The sequence below is a fragment of the Coregonus lavaretus genome (assembly GCF_964263955.1).
Source record: "Coregonus lavaretus genome assembly, chromosome: 7".
NCBI lineage: Eukaryota > Metazoa > Chordata > Actinopteri > Salmoniformes > Salmonidae > Coregonus > Coregonus lavaretus.
Window position 1 is genome coordinate 36,390,668 of NC_139994.1, and position 18,533 is coordinate 36,409,200.

At 40.7% G+C, this 18,533-nt stretch overlaps 1 protein-coding gene across 3 annotated transcripts in view; it reads right to left on the bottom strand.

The window, feature by feature from the left end:
* Positions 1-704: 704 nt before the first annotated feature.
* LOC311133063 (putative ATP-dependent RNA helicase ddx6) overlaps positions 705-18,533 on the bottom strand; it is a 36,315-nt gene continuing 18,486 nt past the window's right edge. For 2 of the 3 annotated variants that reach the window (XM_084166496.1, XM_084166495.1), the window contains 4 exons: positions 17,471-17,534; positions 14,415-14,516; positions 14,073-14,294; positions 9,924-10,864 (listed from right to left, as the gene is read on the bottom strand). In XM_084166496.1, coding sequence (XP_084022622.1) covers positions 14,086-14,294; positions 14,415-14,516; positions 17,471-17,534 — 375 coding nt within the window. In that variant the 3' untranslated portion in view covers positions 9,924-10,864; positions 14,073-14,085. Of the gene's footprint in view, positions 1,083-9,923; positions 10,865-14,072; positions 14,295-14,414; positions 14,517-17,470; positions 17,535-18,533 lie in introns of those variants that run through there. The other variant, XM_084166494.1, reaches the window with a different exon arrangement.

Genomic DNA, 18,533 nt, shown 5'->3' on the forward strand with positions numbered 1-18,533 from the left:
TTGCATCAATCTGACCATGCAGAGTGAACAGCAAGAAAGTGTTCTTTACTCCGTGTTTGAGCAACTGCTCTCTCCTTGAGTGACAGGGTGCTTGGTGTGGTTAGCACCAGCAGCAGGAGGGAGAGAGACGACTGCAGTAGCAAACGGAGTAAACTATATATAAAAAAAAAAAGTATCACATTTAACAAACCAAACAGGTAGAAGGTAAAGTAAATACTCAAAACGGTCCATGCACCAATACCGGTATATAGTAAAATACCGCCAAGCCCTACCATGTAAAGTTCTCTGCTGAGTGGACTTTTAACTTGCAACAATTCTCAACCACTAACAAACGCAACAGTGTTGTGGAATATGTGCTGTGTTGACACAATCCTGTCCATCTATGGAAGCTTTACCTTTCAGGTACACGGACCTGAGCAGTCACTAACCTTATGTTGCTTTGGATTAGAGCATCTGCTTAATGTAAAAATGTAGTCCTGCACAGCTGACAGTGCAGACTAAAGTATTTTTTTCCTACTATTTCTTTTTTCTCTCTCTGCATTGTTGGGAAGAGCCTGTAAACCTTTCACTGTTAGTCTGCACCATTGTTTATGAAGCATGTGACCAAATGTGATTGGATTTGACAGGCAGGTGTAGAACCACCACAAACACACACAGCCTGGTACGTACACAAGCCATCAAGACAGTAACACTGAAAAACACCACACTTTGAATTCAAGTTTATTTTAATTATGTTTCATAACCCCCTGCATTAATTCAAATGTCATTAAAGTACAGTTTAGGACAGAGTGATAGAAGTAGAAAATTGAAACACACTTCTTTGCTTGAGTTTCTAGGGAGACCAAGGGGGGTAATAAGCCAAATTGACATAGTTGCATTTTAAATGTGAATATTGTAAGCAAATCAATGATGCCACTTTACCCATCGACTCTCTATTATCAGGAGATCAAGCGTACACGTGTGCACCAATATAGTGGCTGACTATTGCTGTCTGATTTGTTAAGACTTTTTAAACTACCTGGTCAAAGTGTCAGTGTTCAAACAGATTTTGTAATTCTCACTCTTCATGGGGCTGAACAGGTCTGAAAATAACAAATGAGAAAGAAAAAGTTATAGCCACCAAGGTGTGTACATTCTCACATACAATAACTACAGAAAACACAGGACAACTGAATTCTGAAATGGCTTCTACCCCTTAATGTCTACAGAAAATGTTTTACTCATCGTACAAGGTATGTTGTATGTGAAAATGTTTAACTGTGGCTGTTTAAAATTTCCAAACAAGTACTTTTTCAGGTAAAATGGGTCATTTATGGGTGTGAAATTTAGCAAGCAAATTAGAATTTCAGGACCAGTCATTCCTATCCAGGTTCCAGCAACAGAATACAAATAATTTTCATTCCAGCTTTCGCAGAATTCAGAGTCTCACAGTTTATTTAATGCAGAGTCTCGGCATGTAACATGAGTCTGCATTAGAGAAGCACAACACAGTCATACATCCAATTCAGAATGGGTGCAACTGGAGATACATGAGGCGTCACTATCGATTAGCTCTATTGCAATTTGGGGATCAGGGATATTCTAGTTTCAGAATTCTCTACTAGTTAATGTTTATTTTCTCCAAACCCAATGCTGCAATACCATAATTTTTGTTTGCATAATTGCATTACACCCTAAACCCCTCTTACCATTCCCCGCCATAGGCCATATTGGCTAGTTCTTACTCGTGTTCTTAAAGAGTATGAACATGATTACACTTTCCAAACATCTTGAAGTTACCAACAAGTGAACCCTCCCTCCCCCATTTGTACTCATTCACACAGTCATAACTTGACTCAATGGTCAAGAGCACACACAGGATTAGACAGTGACATACATAGACATTTACCCACTGACATAGACCAAATACTCTGTCTCAACACTTAACATTGCCCGTTTTCTAGTCCCCTTTGTGACCAATGATCGGAAAGAACATAAGGTGAAGGGAATCTGAAGCAAACTCTGCCTTGGGCTAGTTTGGGGTTTACACTATATACAGTGGGGAGAACAAGTATTTGATACACTGCCGATTTTGCAGGTTTTCCTACTTACAATGCATGTAATGGTCTGTCATTTTTATCATAGGTACACTTCAACTGTGAGAGACGGAATCTAAAACAAAAATCCAGAAAATCACATTGTTTGATTAAGTAATTAATTTGTATTTTATTGCATGACATAAGTATTTGATCACCTACCAACCAGTAAGAATTCCGGCTCTCACAGACCTGTTAGTTTTTCTTTAAGAAGCCCTCCTGTTCTCCACTCATTACCTGTATAAAAGACACCTGTCCACACACTCAATCAAACAAACAGACTCCAACCTCTCCACAATGGCCAAGACCAGAGAGCTGTGTAAGGACATCAGGGATAAAATTGTAGACCTGCACAAGGCTGGGATGGGCTACAGGACAATAGGCAAGCAGCTTGGTGAGAAGGCAACAACTGTTGGCGCAATTATTAGAAAATGGAAGAAGTTCAAAATGACGGTCAATCACCCTCGGTCTGGGGCTCCATGCAAGATCTCACCTCGTGGGACATCAATGATCATGAGGAAGGTGAGGGATCAGCCCAGAACTACACGGCAGGACCTGGTCAATGACCTGAAGAGAGCTGGGACCACAGTCTCAAAGAAAACCATTAGTAACACACTACGCCGTCATGGATTAAAATCCTGCAGCGCACGCAAGGTCCCCCTGCTCAAGCCAGCGCATGTCCAGGCCCGTCTGAAGTTTGCCAATGACCATCTGAATGATCCAGAGGAGGAATGGGAGAAGGTCATGTGGTCTGATGAGACAAAAATAGAGCATGGAGGTGGAAACATCATTCTTTGGGGATGCTTTTCTGCAAAGGGGACAGGACGACTACACCGTATTGAGGGGAGGATGGATGGGGCCATGTATCGCGAGATCTTGGCCAACAACCTCCTTCCCTCAGTAAGAGCATTGAAGATGGGTCATGGCTGGGTCTTCCAGCATGACAACGACCCGAAACACACAGCCAGGGCAACTAAGGAGTGGCTCCGTAAGAAGCATCTCAAGGTCCTGGAGTGGCCTAGCCAGTCTCCAGTCCTGAACCTAATAGAAAATCTTTGGAGGAAGCCGAAAGTCCGTATTGCCCAGCGACAGCCCCGAAACCTGAAGGATCTGGAGAAGGTCTGTATGGAGGAGTGGGCCAAAATCCCTGCTACAGTGTGTGCAAACCTGGTCAAGACCTACAGGAAACGTATGATCTCTGTAATTGCAAACAAAGGTTTCTGTACTAAATATTAAGTTCTGCTTTTCTGATGTATCAAATACTTATGTCATGCAATAAAATGCAAATTAATTACTTAAAAATCATCATGTGATTTTCTGGATTTTTGTTTTAGATTCCGTCTCTCACAGTTGAAGTGTACCTATGATAAAAATTACAGACCTCTACATGCTTTGTAAGTAGAAAAACCTGCAAAATCGGCAGTGTATCAAATACTTGTTCTCCCCACTGTATGCTAGTGTTGACCTATTCTGTCTTTACACAGTATGGGTCACAAAGTAGATCAGAAAACAGGCCAGGGAAAATAGCAATAAGGATATTCAGACCTTGTATGTCACTCTCACTCTCACAGAAACACAGTTTCATACAGACATTCACATTAAGCCAATTATACACCCACCCAAACAATCTAACAGAACAGTAATTCATATTCAGACACACAGGCAATCACATCCATACCAACAAACAAATGTGACTGGGCACTAACTTACTCTCAAACACACCAACCTCGTCTCTCACACAACAACCTTCTCTCTATGACACACACGCACGTATAAAACACTTACTGACAGTCACTCACGCAAAGCACACAAAATGCCATAACATGACATTACACTTTTTTGGTTTAGGTTCAATATAAATCCTGAAAGTCAGTATAAAAAAAAAAGAAAATATATAATATTCAAAACTACCTCTACCATGAAGCAAATTCATATTTTATTGTAAACGACTTGTGTGAATTGTGAATCATTTACAAACCAATTTCTTCAAAATGATACCAACCACCTCGTAAAAAGATTGACCTAGCTAACCAGTATGACTGTGCTAGGGTAGCCCTCTCCAGTAAAATAAATAAATTTAAAAAATCAAAATATGATATACTTTTTTTGTAATTTTGGAGAAAATTACAAATGTGTTGAGTTTCAGATCTATTGCAAACCATGTTGGTTGGTCGACTGTTGTGCTGGAGTTCTTAAAGTGGAACTGACAGCGTTTTAACTACTTTGCGGACATGAAATAGAATCATATAAATCAGTCATAAATATTAAATTCCCAGTTTATACTTCAAAACCAACTTTATAAGAGGTTCTATTTGCCTCAATTCCATGACTTACAGTAAGGCATTGTTGGCAGAATAGATGGATGCAGTTCGCTGCATGATTAATATAATTCACCAGTACATTTCTTAGTAGTCCAAATTTTTTTTGCTATCAGGTTGTAAATCACAGCTGGCCTGGTACATTGTTTGCTGCCACAACCCATTCAGGATGCACCGTTTCAGTTTCAATGACTCAATATTTTGAACAAAAACGGACAACTGTAACTAAGGCTGGGAATGTCAACACAATCAAACATGCAAGGGCAATGATCACAAGTCACTAATAACGTAGGCTAGTGCACGTGCCAAAAAATGACCGCGGGCCGAATAGGACACGAGAGTATAAATTAGTCAACAGTTGAGTCATAGACTTTATGAAATTACAGCCTCATGCACTCGCGTCGGTGAATTCAACTTACATTTCGCTGCTTTTGTGTGTCCCGTTTACAGCGCGCAGCCGAGGGAAAGTGTACAGACATGCCACAGTCCTAGCTAGGCTAACAAAATGTTGCTGTCTGGCTTCGGTTTTTAAAGCTTGACAATTAACAAAACATTTTAACCTGCAACGACTTATCCACAGTTAGCATATCTTAGTTGTCAATCAAATGTATTTGGCATCGATCAAATGGGCGGGCAGGCAGGCAAGTTGACCATTCAGTTGTCAAAAAGTGGGTTCGGACAAGCATGCATTGGCAGGCAAGCTACAGAAGGACGAGCAGGCTACCCGTCGTTTATCTGTGCATTTTTGACGGCTAACTACTGTTAGCTGGAAAAGTTTGAGGGTCTGTCTAATGTTCCCTAGTTAGATTTTAGGTCATCTCGCTCTGGCTAGCATTAGTTGTTGATCTTGTTGATGTGCATAGGCAACTGAGGGAGAAAGCCTACCTTTTTATGGTTGTTTAATCAATAGGATTGTGTTCCCAAATGTAAGACTCCCTTGGTATTTACATATTTGCAGAAATCCAGTCAGGTGTATTTAGTGGCTTTTGGCGAATGCGTTCTAATCTAAAATCGCGGTGTTGCTACTGCCTGTAAACACACAGTCCAGTTCAAAGTGAATGATGGCAGGCCAATGAGGCAATGGCTTATTTACATATAGGCCTACTGTAGATCTGATTGGCTATGGCGCACGGGTCTACGTAGACTCCGTAGTCCGGCGACTACGTTTTTTTTCGGTTTTATTTACTGCAGTGTCAATTGCCCAAACGCATAGACGCTTAACCACTCTATAGTGCTATAGAATTTTCACAAATGCCTTACTATACGTCATTCCCAAACATTCTATGAATTTATGAAAACGACCATATCTAAGCGCTCGCTCATCAGAATACAATTTTTAAAAAGTAATATTCTTCCTGGGGCTGTATATGAACAGATTAATAAGACTTCATGTTGCTAAAAATCTCAGTTCCACTTTAAGTACCAGAGAAAATAAAATATTCAAGATGCCTCAGCGCCCCATATTGAAGACTATGGGGCTCGCAAACCCACACAAACCTAGTGCCCCAAAGCCCTGCCCCCCTCCCTGCTTAGCAAGCATTGTCAAAAATAATTTCAAAGAAGCAAAAGAAATACAAATAATGTATCTGCTTTTATCAGCATCGAAAACATTTTTGCGGGACAAGAAAATATCACAGCTGCCAGTTTGAAGATGCTACAATTCGCTTTCAAATATAATTCTAATGTGAGCAAATGTGAGCAAACCCACCTTACATGAGAATAGTCCCTCAGCCCTTCACAATAACAAAACTGCACGAAAATAAATGTCTATTTAATAAAAAACTCTGCCAAGTTCTCAGCTCATATGTACCATAGCAAAATACCCTCCCTTCTCTCTTGGAGCCAGAGTGAGGAACATCACTCAAGAGCTCTGAAGATTTAAAAAATAAAAAGCATAGTTTCTTGTTGCCTCGTTTTTAGTCTAAATAAAATGTTGGCCTTGGCATGCACAGTAAATACTGACAATTAATACATTCAAAACTTTAAATTGCCATTATGGAGATGAAAAAGAAAAACACTTTGGAGATAGATTCTAATTAGACCCTAACCCTAAAGACATGCCCATTGTTACCAACATGAAATGTCTACCTCTAAAAAAAACATTACTTTTAAGGGACCCTCACATTGAGGAAGAAAAAGCAGATCTTAAAAATATGTTATGTTAAACCATGTTGTTTTGCACAAAGAAAACCGTAAGATTGCCTCTAGGACAATTCAGGCAGATGTTAGGAGGGCCTTTTTGCTGAAGACTGAGTTTGTTTCATTTGACTGTGTTTAGCTTTTCATGTATTGTGTAATTTGTATGTACACTGAAAATATAAAATGCAACATGTAAAGTGTTGGTCCCATGTTTCATGAGCTGAAATAAAACATCTCAGAAAGTTTTCATACGCACAAAAAGCTTATTTCTCTCAATTTTCTTTCACAAATTTGTTTACATCCCTGTTAGTGAGCATTTCTGCCAAAATAATCCATCCACCTGACAGGTGTGGCATATCACGCTGATTAAACAGCATGATCATTACACAGGTGCACCTTGTGCTGGGGATAATAAAAGGCCACTAAAATGTGCAGTTGTCAAAACACAATGCCACATTTGTCTCAAGTTGAGGGAGCGCGCAATTGGCATGCTGACTGCAGGAATGTCCGCCAGAGCTGTTCCCAGATAATTCAATGTTAATTTCTCTACCATAAGCCCCCTCAAATGTCATTTTAGAGAATTTGGTAGTACGTCCAACCGGCCTCACAACCGCAGACCACGTGTATGGCGACATGTGAGCGAGCGTTTTGCTGATGTCAACGTTGTGAACAGAGTGCCCCATAGTGGTGGTGGGGTTATGGTATGGGCAGGCATAAGCTATGGACAACGAACACGATTGCATTTTATCTATAGCAATTTGAATACAGAGATACCATGACAAGATCCTGAGGCCCATTGTCGTGTCATTCATCCGCCGCCACCTCATGTTTCAGCATGATCATGCACAGCCCTATGTCGCGAGAATCTTTACACAATTCTTTGAAGCTGAAATTGTCCCAGTTCTTCCATGGCCTGCATACTCCAGACATCCATTGAGCATGTTTGGGATGCTGTGGATCGACGTGTACGACAGTTTCAGTTCCCGCCAATATCCAGCAACTTCGCACAGCAATTGAAGAGGAGTGGGACAACATTCCACAGGCCACAATCAACAGCCTGATCAACTCTATGAGAAGATGTGACCACCATTTGCCTCATGCAGCGCGACACCAGATACTAACTGGTTTTCTGATCCATGTCTCTACATTTTTTTAAAGGTATCTGTGACCAACAGATGCATTTCTGTATTACGAGTCATGTGAAATCCATTGATTAATTTATTTCAATTGACTGATTTCCTTATATGAACTAACTCAGTAAAATCTTTGAAATTGTTGCATTTATATTTTTGTTCAGTATATATAGATATGTACAGTGTTTACTGATGTGTGCATGCAGGGCTCATCTGCGATAGAGAACATGGTTTCAGCATGACTCCCTGCTTAAATAAAGATTTTTAAAAAATGCCCATGCTGATCGTAATTTCCAACAACACCTGTGCGTCTTTCCGAAATTGGAAAGACGCACCAGTTCTTTCCATAGTTGCAGACATATGGCCCTATTCTGTATATAGTGCACTACTTTATGGGCCCTGGTCAAAAGTAGTGCACTTTATAGGGAATAGGCTGCCATTTTGACCTATAGTCACAATAACATCATAATGGGGGCCAGATCATGCACCACCGCAAAATAAGTATGAAAGCTCAGAAAATTGTTTTACTAGTAAGATGCAGCACAATGTCAGTAATTGGATGCTACTGTGAATTGTGTTTTCATGAACTGCTCCTGTACTGGTATGAGATTGTTTATACATAGGGGAATTATTGTCCTGTGCTATAGTAGCTTGATTGTAGGCTATCATTCACAGTTTTTACAATGGGCCCAATCTCTTCTTTATGTGGTCTTATATCGTATTTATATCTTATTTTCTCCACACGATTATTCGTAGTGACAGGAAACAAATCATGTTGCGTCTAAGTAAAAGCTGCCCTTTTTTATTGCGATGTTTACATTAAAAGTACTCTCACATTATAGATGATGGCAGTCAGAGTTTGAGCCTTGGTTATTGAACAACATCTCAAACAGGAACAAGATTCCCTAGGAGAGTGCACAACGAACGCTCTACTTGCATAATGGATATCGGAATAAACCAATGTTTCAATTCAGCTTAATTGTGCTTGTATTCTGTCTGTGGTGTGAGAGAAAGACAGATGAAATGAGCACATGAGGGAGAGTAATTAAGGCACTTGAGTGACAAAAGGTGTGTGAATGTAAGCGGGCAGGATGGCTGGTGTGAGTGAGCCATTACAAGAGTCTACAGCGCTTTCGGAAAGTATTCAGAACCCTTTCCTTTTTCCACATTTTGTTATGTTGCAGCCTCATTCTAAAATGTATTTAATTGTCCCCTAATTGTTTTCTTTCATGGGAAACGAACCCACGTCATTATGGGGTAGTGTGTTAAAAATATTTAATCCATTTTAGAGTAAGGCTGTAACGTAACAAAATGCATACATTTTTTGTGCTGTGTTAAATAGCAACAAATGTAATATTGTCATATAATAATGGCTTTCTATCTATAACAGCGTTGATGTCTGACGTATGTGAGCGCCACCATGTCGAATAATAAAAAATAAAATAAAATGCAATTCAAAGACTTGAGCCTGCTAGTTGTCATCGATAACAGATCAGGTTTGAATAACCTAAACATGTTTTACGGTTGGGACGGACTGGGCCGCCGAAAGTGTATGTGACTCAAGCTGCTGAACTAGCTAGCTGTTGATCATTTTGAAAGTGACAACTTTAAAGCAACGTAAAGCCACCAAGCTATGTTCTAATACAGGCATTTGTTTGATTACGCAGCTAAGGCTTGTTTATTTTTCTGTAATGCTAGCAAGAAGTCCAGTTTCCAATCTGCCTGGCTGCCCACAGCACGCAACCAGCTAGCAATGGGCAGCTAGCTAGCTAGATATTTCTGGTATAGATGAGACATTATTCAAGTCGAAGTTGGATATTAGTAGTGCTGTAGCAAAGGATCTATTGTCCAACCATTTGTGAATACGTTTAAACCCCCAAATATAGCATCTTAATTTCAAGCAAAAACGCACGGAAGTGAATGGGCTTTCCAACATTCTGAAGCTTTCTTTACCCTTTCGTGGTTGTTGTTAAGGTTAACCCTTGGAATACAATCTGTCCCCCAAGGAAATCTAATTAACATAATACAAAAATCCCCATCAAAATCCGTCTGTTTAAGCTAGTTTTGTTGCATGGGCTGGGTCTCAATCCACCTGGATTTAAGGCGGAGTTGCTCATTGGTTGTTAGAAATAACAACATTTTCAATGACAACATGTGTATTAGAATTAGAACAAAGTAAAAAAAAAAAAAACACTTAGCTGTTAGCTAGGCAAGTTGTACTTCGAGGCTTAAAATCAATGCAAAGAAGATTTGTGGTTGGATTTGCAGTGTGAATTTACTTTGAAAATTTTGACATGAGCTAGCAACTTTTGACAGCGATTTCGTCTGAAAAAAAAGTAGTGCCCCAATATTTGGACAATCGTTGTGATTGGAGGATAGCGGTGAGGGTTATCGAATTAGGATCAAGTCCCATGTTCTCCTCGAGCTCATTAATGATAGAATGTTCATATTTGAAGATGGCAGAAAAGCCAGTCTCTTTGGCAATGACAAGGAGTGGAATGTTAGCTAAAGAGACTGGTACCCAGGTTGGTCTGCTGTAACCAAGAAGCTTGATCTTGACATCTAGCCACTTAAGTACCTAGCAAGTTAGCAAACCAAATGCAAAGCTGGAGCCCTGAGCTGGATATAATTTATATATCTTAGAGTTATAGGCAGTGGCGTAGCACACACCCCCGCAGCCCCCGGGTGCCCCCAAAAAATACATTTTTAAACAGTTCTGAAAATCAGTCAGTATTTTGAAATACCCCAATGTACGTTATATCGCCCAAGCCTACTGCCGATAAAAGTGGATGACGTATTCAGCTGGAAACAATACAAATTGGATCAATATTTTGCAAGGTTCTTCGCTTTTTTTGTGTGGCAATGTTCCTCACCTATCTCAAGTTTTTCAGCTGATTATTACCTTGCAATACCAGGATACAATCCTAAAATGTCTTAAGCCAAAAAAGGACTGATATCATTAAGTATGCATTGGGCAAGTTACCTTTAGTGCAAAATAACATGGTTAAGACTATTTCAGTCAAAAAATGCAGGCAGCTCCTAATGAAATAAAAAGGGGGAATAAGAACATAACATACAAATCAGCCAAAACAAAAATCACCAGGTTGCCAGGTTCTGAAGGTTGAGAAAAGATAAGTTGAAGAGGTGTCTGAGCTGCAAGAGCTGAATGTTGTGCAAAAGCCGGGTATATCCTGTTGTCCTGGATGGAAGATAGGGTGGCAAGGATTAAAAAGATGGGTCACACACACACACACACACACACGTCGCAACACCAGTGCCCAAATCAAAATATTCCTTATCCCCTTGTGTAGAGCCACAATTATTTGATAGACATAAGCAAGATGGTAATGGAGCCATATTGCTTACCCTGACCCTTTCAGATCTAAGTTAGGGTTGACCTAAAATAGACATTTTCACTGGCATGTCAGACTGATGCAGTGCATTCGGAAAGTATTCAGACCCCTTGACTTTTTCCACAGTTACGTTACAGCTTTATTCTAAAATTGATTAAATACATTTTTTTCCTCATCAATCTACACACAATACGAAATTGAGCTCAGGTGCATCCTGCTTCCACTGATCATCCTTGAGATGTTTCTACAGCTTAATTGGAGTCCACCTGTGGTAAATTCAATTGATTGGACATGATTTGGAAAGGCACACACCTGTCTATATAAAGGTCCCACAGCTGACAGTGCATGTCAGAGCAAAAACCAAGCCATGAGGTCGAAGGAATTGTCCGTAGAGCTCCGAGACAGGATTGTGTCGAGGCACAGATCTGGGGAAGGGTAGCAAAAAATGTTGGCAGCATTGAATGTCCAAGAACACAGTGGCCTCCATCATTCCTAAATGGAAGAAGTTTGGAACCACCAAGACACTTCCTAAAGCTGGCCGCCCAGCCAAACTGAGCAATCGGGGAAGAAGGGCCTTGGTCAGGGAGGTGACCAAGAACCCTATGGTCACTCTGACAGAGCTCCAGAGTTCCTCTGTGGAGATGGGAGAACCTTCCAGAAGGTCAACCATCTCTGCAGCACTCCACCAATCAGGCCTTTATGGTTGAGTGGCCAGATGGAAGCCACTCCTCATTAAAAATGCACGACAGCCCGTTTGGAGTTTGCCAAAAGGCACCTAAAGGACTCTCAGACCATGAGAAACAAGATTCTGTGGTCTGATGAAACCAAGATTGAACTCTTTGGCCTGAATGCCAAGCATGTTGGTGGCAGCATCATCTTGTGAGGTTGTTTTTTAGCGGCAGGGAGACTAGTCAGGATTGAGGGAAAGTTGAACGTAGCAAAGTACAGAGAGATCCTTGATGAAAATCTGCTCCAGAGCGCTAAAGACCTCAGACTGGGGCTAAGGTTCACCTTCCAACAGGACAATGACCCTAAGCACACATCCAAGACAACGCAGGAGTGGCTTCGGGACAAGTCTGAATACTTGTGTAAAAGGTTCTGAATACTTGTGTAAATGTGATATATATAATATTTATTTGCCAAAAAATTATTCAACCGGTTTTTGCTTTGTCATTATGGGGTATTCTGTGTATATTATTATAATAATTTTTTTATCCATTTTAGAATAAGGCTGTAACATAACAAAATGGAAGAAAGTCAAGGGGTCTGAATACTTTCCGAATGCAGTGTGTATATATATACACACACAGCTGCGGTAAAAATTAAGAGACCACTGCAAAATTATCAGTTTCTCTGGTTTTACTATTTATAGGTATGTGTTTGGGTAAAAATTACATTTTTGTTTTATTCTATAATCTACTGACAACATTTCTCCCAAATTCCAAATAAATATTGTCATTTAGAGCATTTATTTGCAGAAAATGACAACTGGTCAAAATAACAAAAAAGATGCAGTGTTGTCAGACCTCGAATAATGCAGAAAATAAGTTCATGTTCATTTTTAAACACAGTACTAATATTTTAACATAGGAAGAGTTCAGAAATCAATATTTGGTGGAATAACCCTGATTTTCAATCACAGCTTTCATGCGTCTTGGCATGCTCTCCACCAGTCTTTCACATTGATGTTGGGTGACTTTATGCCACTCCTGGCACAAAAATTCAAGCAGCTCGGCTTTGTTTGATGGCTTGTGACCATCCATCTTCCTCTTGATCACATTCCAGAAGTTTTCAATGGGGTTCAGGTCTGGAGATTGGGCTGGCCATGACAGGGTCTTGATCTGGTGGTCCTCCATCCACACCTTGATTGACCTGGCTGTGTGGCATGGCGCATTGTCCTGCTGGAAAAACCAATCCTCAGAGTTGGGGAACAATGTCAGAGCAAAAGGAAGCAAGTTTTCTTCCAGGACAACCTTGTACGTGGCTTGATTCATGCGTCCTTCACAAAGACAAATCTGCCCGATTCCAGCCTTGCTGAAGCACCCCCAGATCATCACCGATCCTCCACCAAATTTCACAGTGGGTGCGAGACACTGTGGCTTGTAGGCCTCTCCATGTCTCCGTCTAACCATCAGATTACCAGGTGTTGGGCAAAGCTGAAAATTGGACTCATCAGAGAAGATGACCTTACTCCACTCCTCTACGGTCCAATCCTTATGATCTTTTGCAAACCTCAGCCTGGCTCTTCTTTGCTTCTCATTGATGAAGGGCTTTTTTCTAGCTTTGCACGACTTCAGCCCTGCCCCTAGGAGCCTGTTTCGAACCGTCCCCGCTGTGCACGTCACCCCAGCTGCCGTTTGCCATTCTTTTTGTAGGTCACTTGATGTCATCCTATGGTTGTTGAGTGACATTCGAATGAGTTGGCGGTCATCCCGGTCAGAAGAGAGTCGTTTTCACCCTCTGCCTGTCTGTAGCTTTGTTGTCCCCAATGTCTGCTGCTTGACCTTGTTCTTATGAACCAGGATGGAAGCAACCTGACGCTCACTGTATCCCTCTGCCAGTAAAGCCAGAATTGAACCTTTCTTTTCCTCACTCAAAACTTTCCTTTTCAACTCTTTTGGCATGGTCAATAGTTATTTTTTGATTAATATTACTTTTGAGGTACTATTAGCACTGTTTTTGCCATCCAGCTGGTCCTATTGCAAGAGGATAGTGATAACCACAGCAGTGGTTTTTATACTTTTCCTCATTAAATAAGATTTGGTTCAGGTGATCACCTAATCAGTACCTAATTCAGTAGAATGAGGTGTGCCTGTGTTGGAATTCAAAAAGACTGGAATGGAATGGCTGTCATACATGTAGAGATGCTGATTTAAGAAACATTTGCAGTGGTCTCTTAATTTTTTCCACAGCTGTGTGTGTGTGTGTGTGTGTGTGTGTGTGTGTGTGTGTGTGTGTGTGTTTATATATATATATATATATATATATATATATATATATATATATATATAAATAAAAGACTGCCTATATTGTATGTCAGAGTGAATGACTCACCAGTTGAGGGGTTCTAGGGCTCCCCCTGTAGGCGGCCTGTCTCCTTCAGCTCCTCCTCGCAATCGGGGTTGGCGGCGTGGAACTCTGCTACATACAGGCTCTTGTCAATGCTGCCAGGGATAGGCTTGATGTCGGTGACCAGCTGGTCCTCGATAGACTTCAGATTGAAGCGGTCCTCAGAGGTGATCAGGTTGATGGCCAAGCCCAGGTGTCCAAACCTCCCTGAGACAATACCACAGAGGGATGGAATGAACATGTGGCCAGGTTCTCAAAACAAAGCATTCAGATATTACAAGAATATAAAAAGCATTGACATTATACCACACAAAACAGTTTTCATACCTGATCTTCCGATGCGATGCAGGTATGTCTCGGCGTTCTTGGGGAAGTCGAAGTTGATGACGACATTGACAGCCTGGATGTCAATACCTCTGGTGAACAGATCTGTTTCAAACAGTAAACCATAAAACAGTTTAATCAACTGTACTACATACCCAAGTAAAATCTGATATAACCAAACAAAAAATACAGGAAAAAAATTCATATGGACACACAGGGCTCTAAATTAAAGGTGCAATATGCAGAAATGGCTCCGCCATTTCTTTGTTACAAAAATGCTAAATAGTTTGCCTATATAAAGGTGGTACCGGGTCAATGTGCAGGGGTACAGGTTAGTCAAGGTAATTTGTACATGTAGGTAGCCCGGGTGGCCATTTGATTAATTGTTCAGTCTTATGGCTTGGGGTTAAGAAGCTGTTAAGGAGACTTTTGGACCTAGACTTGGCGCCCCGGTACCGCTTGCCATGCGGTAGCAGAGAGAAGAGTCTATGACTTGGGTGACTGGAGTCTGCGAATTTTTTGAGCCTTCGTCTGACACCGCCTTGTGTGTGTGTGTATATATATATATATCTCCTGGATGGCAGGAAGCTTGGCCCCAGTGATGTACTGGGCCGTATGCACTACCCTCTGTAGCACCTTACTGTTGAAATCATGGAAATATAATGATTATTCTAATTCTATAGGGCGGCAGGTAGCATAGCGGTTAAGAGCGTTGGGCCAGTAACCGAAAGGTTACTGGTTCGAATCCCCGACCCGACTAGGTGAAAAATCTGTCCATGTGCCCTTGAACAAGGCACTTAACCCTAATTGCTCCTGTAAATTGCTCTGGATAAGAGCTTCTGCTAAAATGACTAAAATGTAAAATAGTTAGAATATAATAGTGGGAACTTTGAACACTATTGTGTGACATTACAACAAATGAAAATGCCAGGTGGAGTTATTGCTTTGCGTATTCCTCTTTGATTTAGCAGGTACTGTTGCACAAACATACTGATTTAGGTCTACACCATCACTGGTATTATCAGGCTGTATTGCTAGTTACGTTTGCTCTGCCAGCTAACTAGCGATTAGCATAAGCGGCTAACATGATTTAGGCCCAACTTGCTAAGAAAAGACAAACTAGCCATTTGCCCATGTAAGAAACAAACTAAGTGTAATTATGGAACGGTAGTGGATTTATATTAAGAAGCAAAGTGAAAACAGCATCGTTGTCATCAACATTGTTGCATGTGCTGCATTGACCATGCAGACTGAACGCAAGTGTCTCATGGTCGAGAAACAACAAATGCGCTTGAGTGACGGGCGGGGCTAGGTCTGTGTGGAAAGCGGCATGGAGAGAGAGAGGACTCAAATAGCGGAGTAAACTATAAAATTGGACGTTACACACAGCGTATCATTTAACAAACCAAACATTCAAATACCGTTATAGAAGGTAACGTAAAAACCCAAACCGGTCCGTTCATCAATACCGGTATATCGTAAAATACTGTATACCGCCCAGCCCTAAGTTCACCTAATTTCAGTTTGTGACAAAACAAGCAATGCAGTGTAGAGAATCATTGTACCATCTAAACAGCTGTGAAATATATTTTCAATAACCCAAAATATTGTATTTTCAGTTGGTGTACAAAACCGAAAGTAAAAACAAAACTTAACGGGAAGCATATAAATAGCGCACATAGACCAGATCGACCGCTTCTTAGATTTGCTTTCAATGACATTTCAATAAAAGTCACATTTCTGAATTTGGTCGGGTCGCCCATTGGTAGCACACCCCCCCCAATGCTCACTCTGCTCCCCAAATTGAATAAACTGCTACTATTGTTACACACAAATATGGTATAAGAATAACAATTTAAATGTAGCCTTTTACTCCTCCCTGGTTCCCCCTCCATATTGAAATACAAATTCAAATAAAGGAGAAATAAACCAGCTTACCGCTGTGCAATTTCACATGCATCCCTATCAATGAAGACTAGGGTGGGCCAATATCTATTTTAGATTCTCAATTTGAAATTAAAAATGAAGTTGGTTCTGGAAGTATTCTAAGGGTGATTATTAGGTTGCCTAAACATGATTAGTGCTTCCTCTTCAAATCAGTTTTCTAACCTAAATAAAGAGGATAGGTTGCTGCTACTGGTCAGAGTCTGAGGCAGGCTGCCTCTGACTGGGGAGAGAAACAGGGTTGCTTAAGCCTACATTTACATTTTACATTTTTAGTCATTTAGCAGACGCTCTTATTCAGAGCGACTTACAGGAGCAATTAGGGTTAAGTGCCTTGCTCAAGGGCACATCAACAGCCTACTGCCTGAGGTTCAGCGCAACAGCCCATGTCTAATTCTGTAATAATTCTGTATACTAGAAACCAGATATGTTAAGGTTTATATGACCGTTACCAATTATCACTCATTTGAGAAAGAGCACTCGGATGCGAGATGCACATCTTGTCACATCGCAATAGAAACTTTCTCCATTTGAAAAATGTACATTTTCAATATAATTCTTGCTTATGAATTGACCATGTTAAATTTGACTGCACCATTTTATTTGTTCCAAGTTAGCCCACATATTTTAGTGTTTGTTAAGAAGAGAGGAGAGAGAGTGAAAGAGGAGATGGTGTGCATTTCTCTGTTCACCTTACCAGCCTTGCTCAACTTATTTCCCCTTCACAAACCTGAGGACCGGACAAAACCAAAAGCATAATTTGCGGCGAGGGGGATTCAATCATAAAATAAGGTAGCACTATGTGGTGTAGGTCTAAAGCTTTATGTTTATAAAGTAATTTCCAATCACTCAAATTCATCATGGTATATTATTGACCCGTCTCTAATATTAACGCGCCTGGGTACAACCATGATGCTAACGAATATGCGTCACTTTTTTCTCTAGGGCACTGACAACGGTGGAGCGAAGCCTAATCATTGCAACAATTATTATCTGGGTGATTTTTTTTCTGCCCGCACTGGTGCTCCCAAATTAATATACCAGGTCGCACAGCTAAATATTTAGGAGCATATGCGACCAAAATGGTTGCACTTTAGAGCCCTGTGGACACGTACCGGTGCAGACAAGATTTCTGCAGAGTCCATTTCTGAAGTCGTGGAACACACGGTTTCTGTACTCCTGTGAGGATTAAAAGAACACTGCATGAGAGCACTGAACACAACCTCAGAATTGCATCTTTTCTCATGGCTCCCACACATTGACTAGCACAATCTCATATATTCCCCATATATTTCTGTCCAAAAGGTTGTCTCCTCTTTGGTCAGGTTTTTTTGTTGTAGGACAATAAATATGAATCTGTTCATCATTAAATCTGGAATGGTTTGTAGACCATAATAATAAAATCAGGAGAAGGAACCGGTTCAGGGAACAAAACATAAAATTATTAGAGTAACAGAATCAGAACCGTTAACGAAAGAGATCTAAACAGTTCCCGGAACAGAACTGTTATTTTAAAAGCATGGGAACCGGTTAATAACGTTTTTTACATTCCGGGCATTTTTTCCCCAGTCCCACAAAAAACTAAGCCCTCACTCTGTCACTCAAACGTATTCCAGTGTCTGCCTACCAGAAAATCTTTGCCAGTGTGTGTGTGTAGGCAACCTGCCTCTCCACCTCAGAAGCATAGTCTAGTAGCCTACTGACGTTACAAGCGTGATTCAGAAGTTAGGAAGAGAGATTTTTAATTAGAGAAGAATGGATTAACCTTTTCAATGCTAGTTAAGGATACTGTAGTGATCACGTTTCACATTGGATTTTTAACTACAATAAGGTAAGACGTTTTTATTTGAATTATATTGCCGCTCTGCACACACAAGCTTGTTACTTCAAAGGCATTCAAAGTTCCTTCATAGAAGCCGCTCCCCTGTAGGTATAATTCTGTGGGCCTAAGTCAGATGCATGTCATAACAAGATGCCCACCGAGCAAAGCCTCCTCCACACTCTCTCTCCCCACCTGGCAAATTTCAGTCGCATCCTTCACTCATCTGTCCAATGCATGTAAATAGCTTGCCCGCTCCATAGCAAGCTGCTCCATCTCCACTGATTGGTGAAGTAATTGAATGAATAAAAATAAAAAAAGATTTCAGAGGTTTAAAAAGGAACGATATAAGCTGTTAC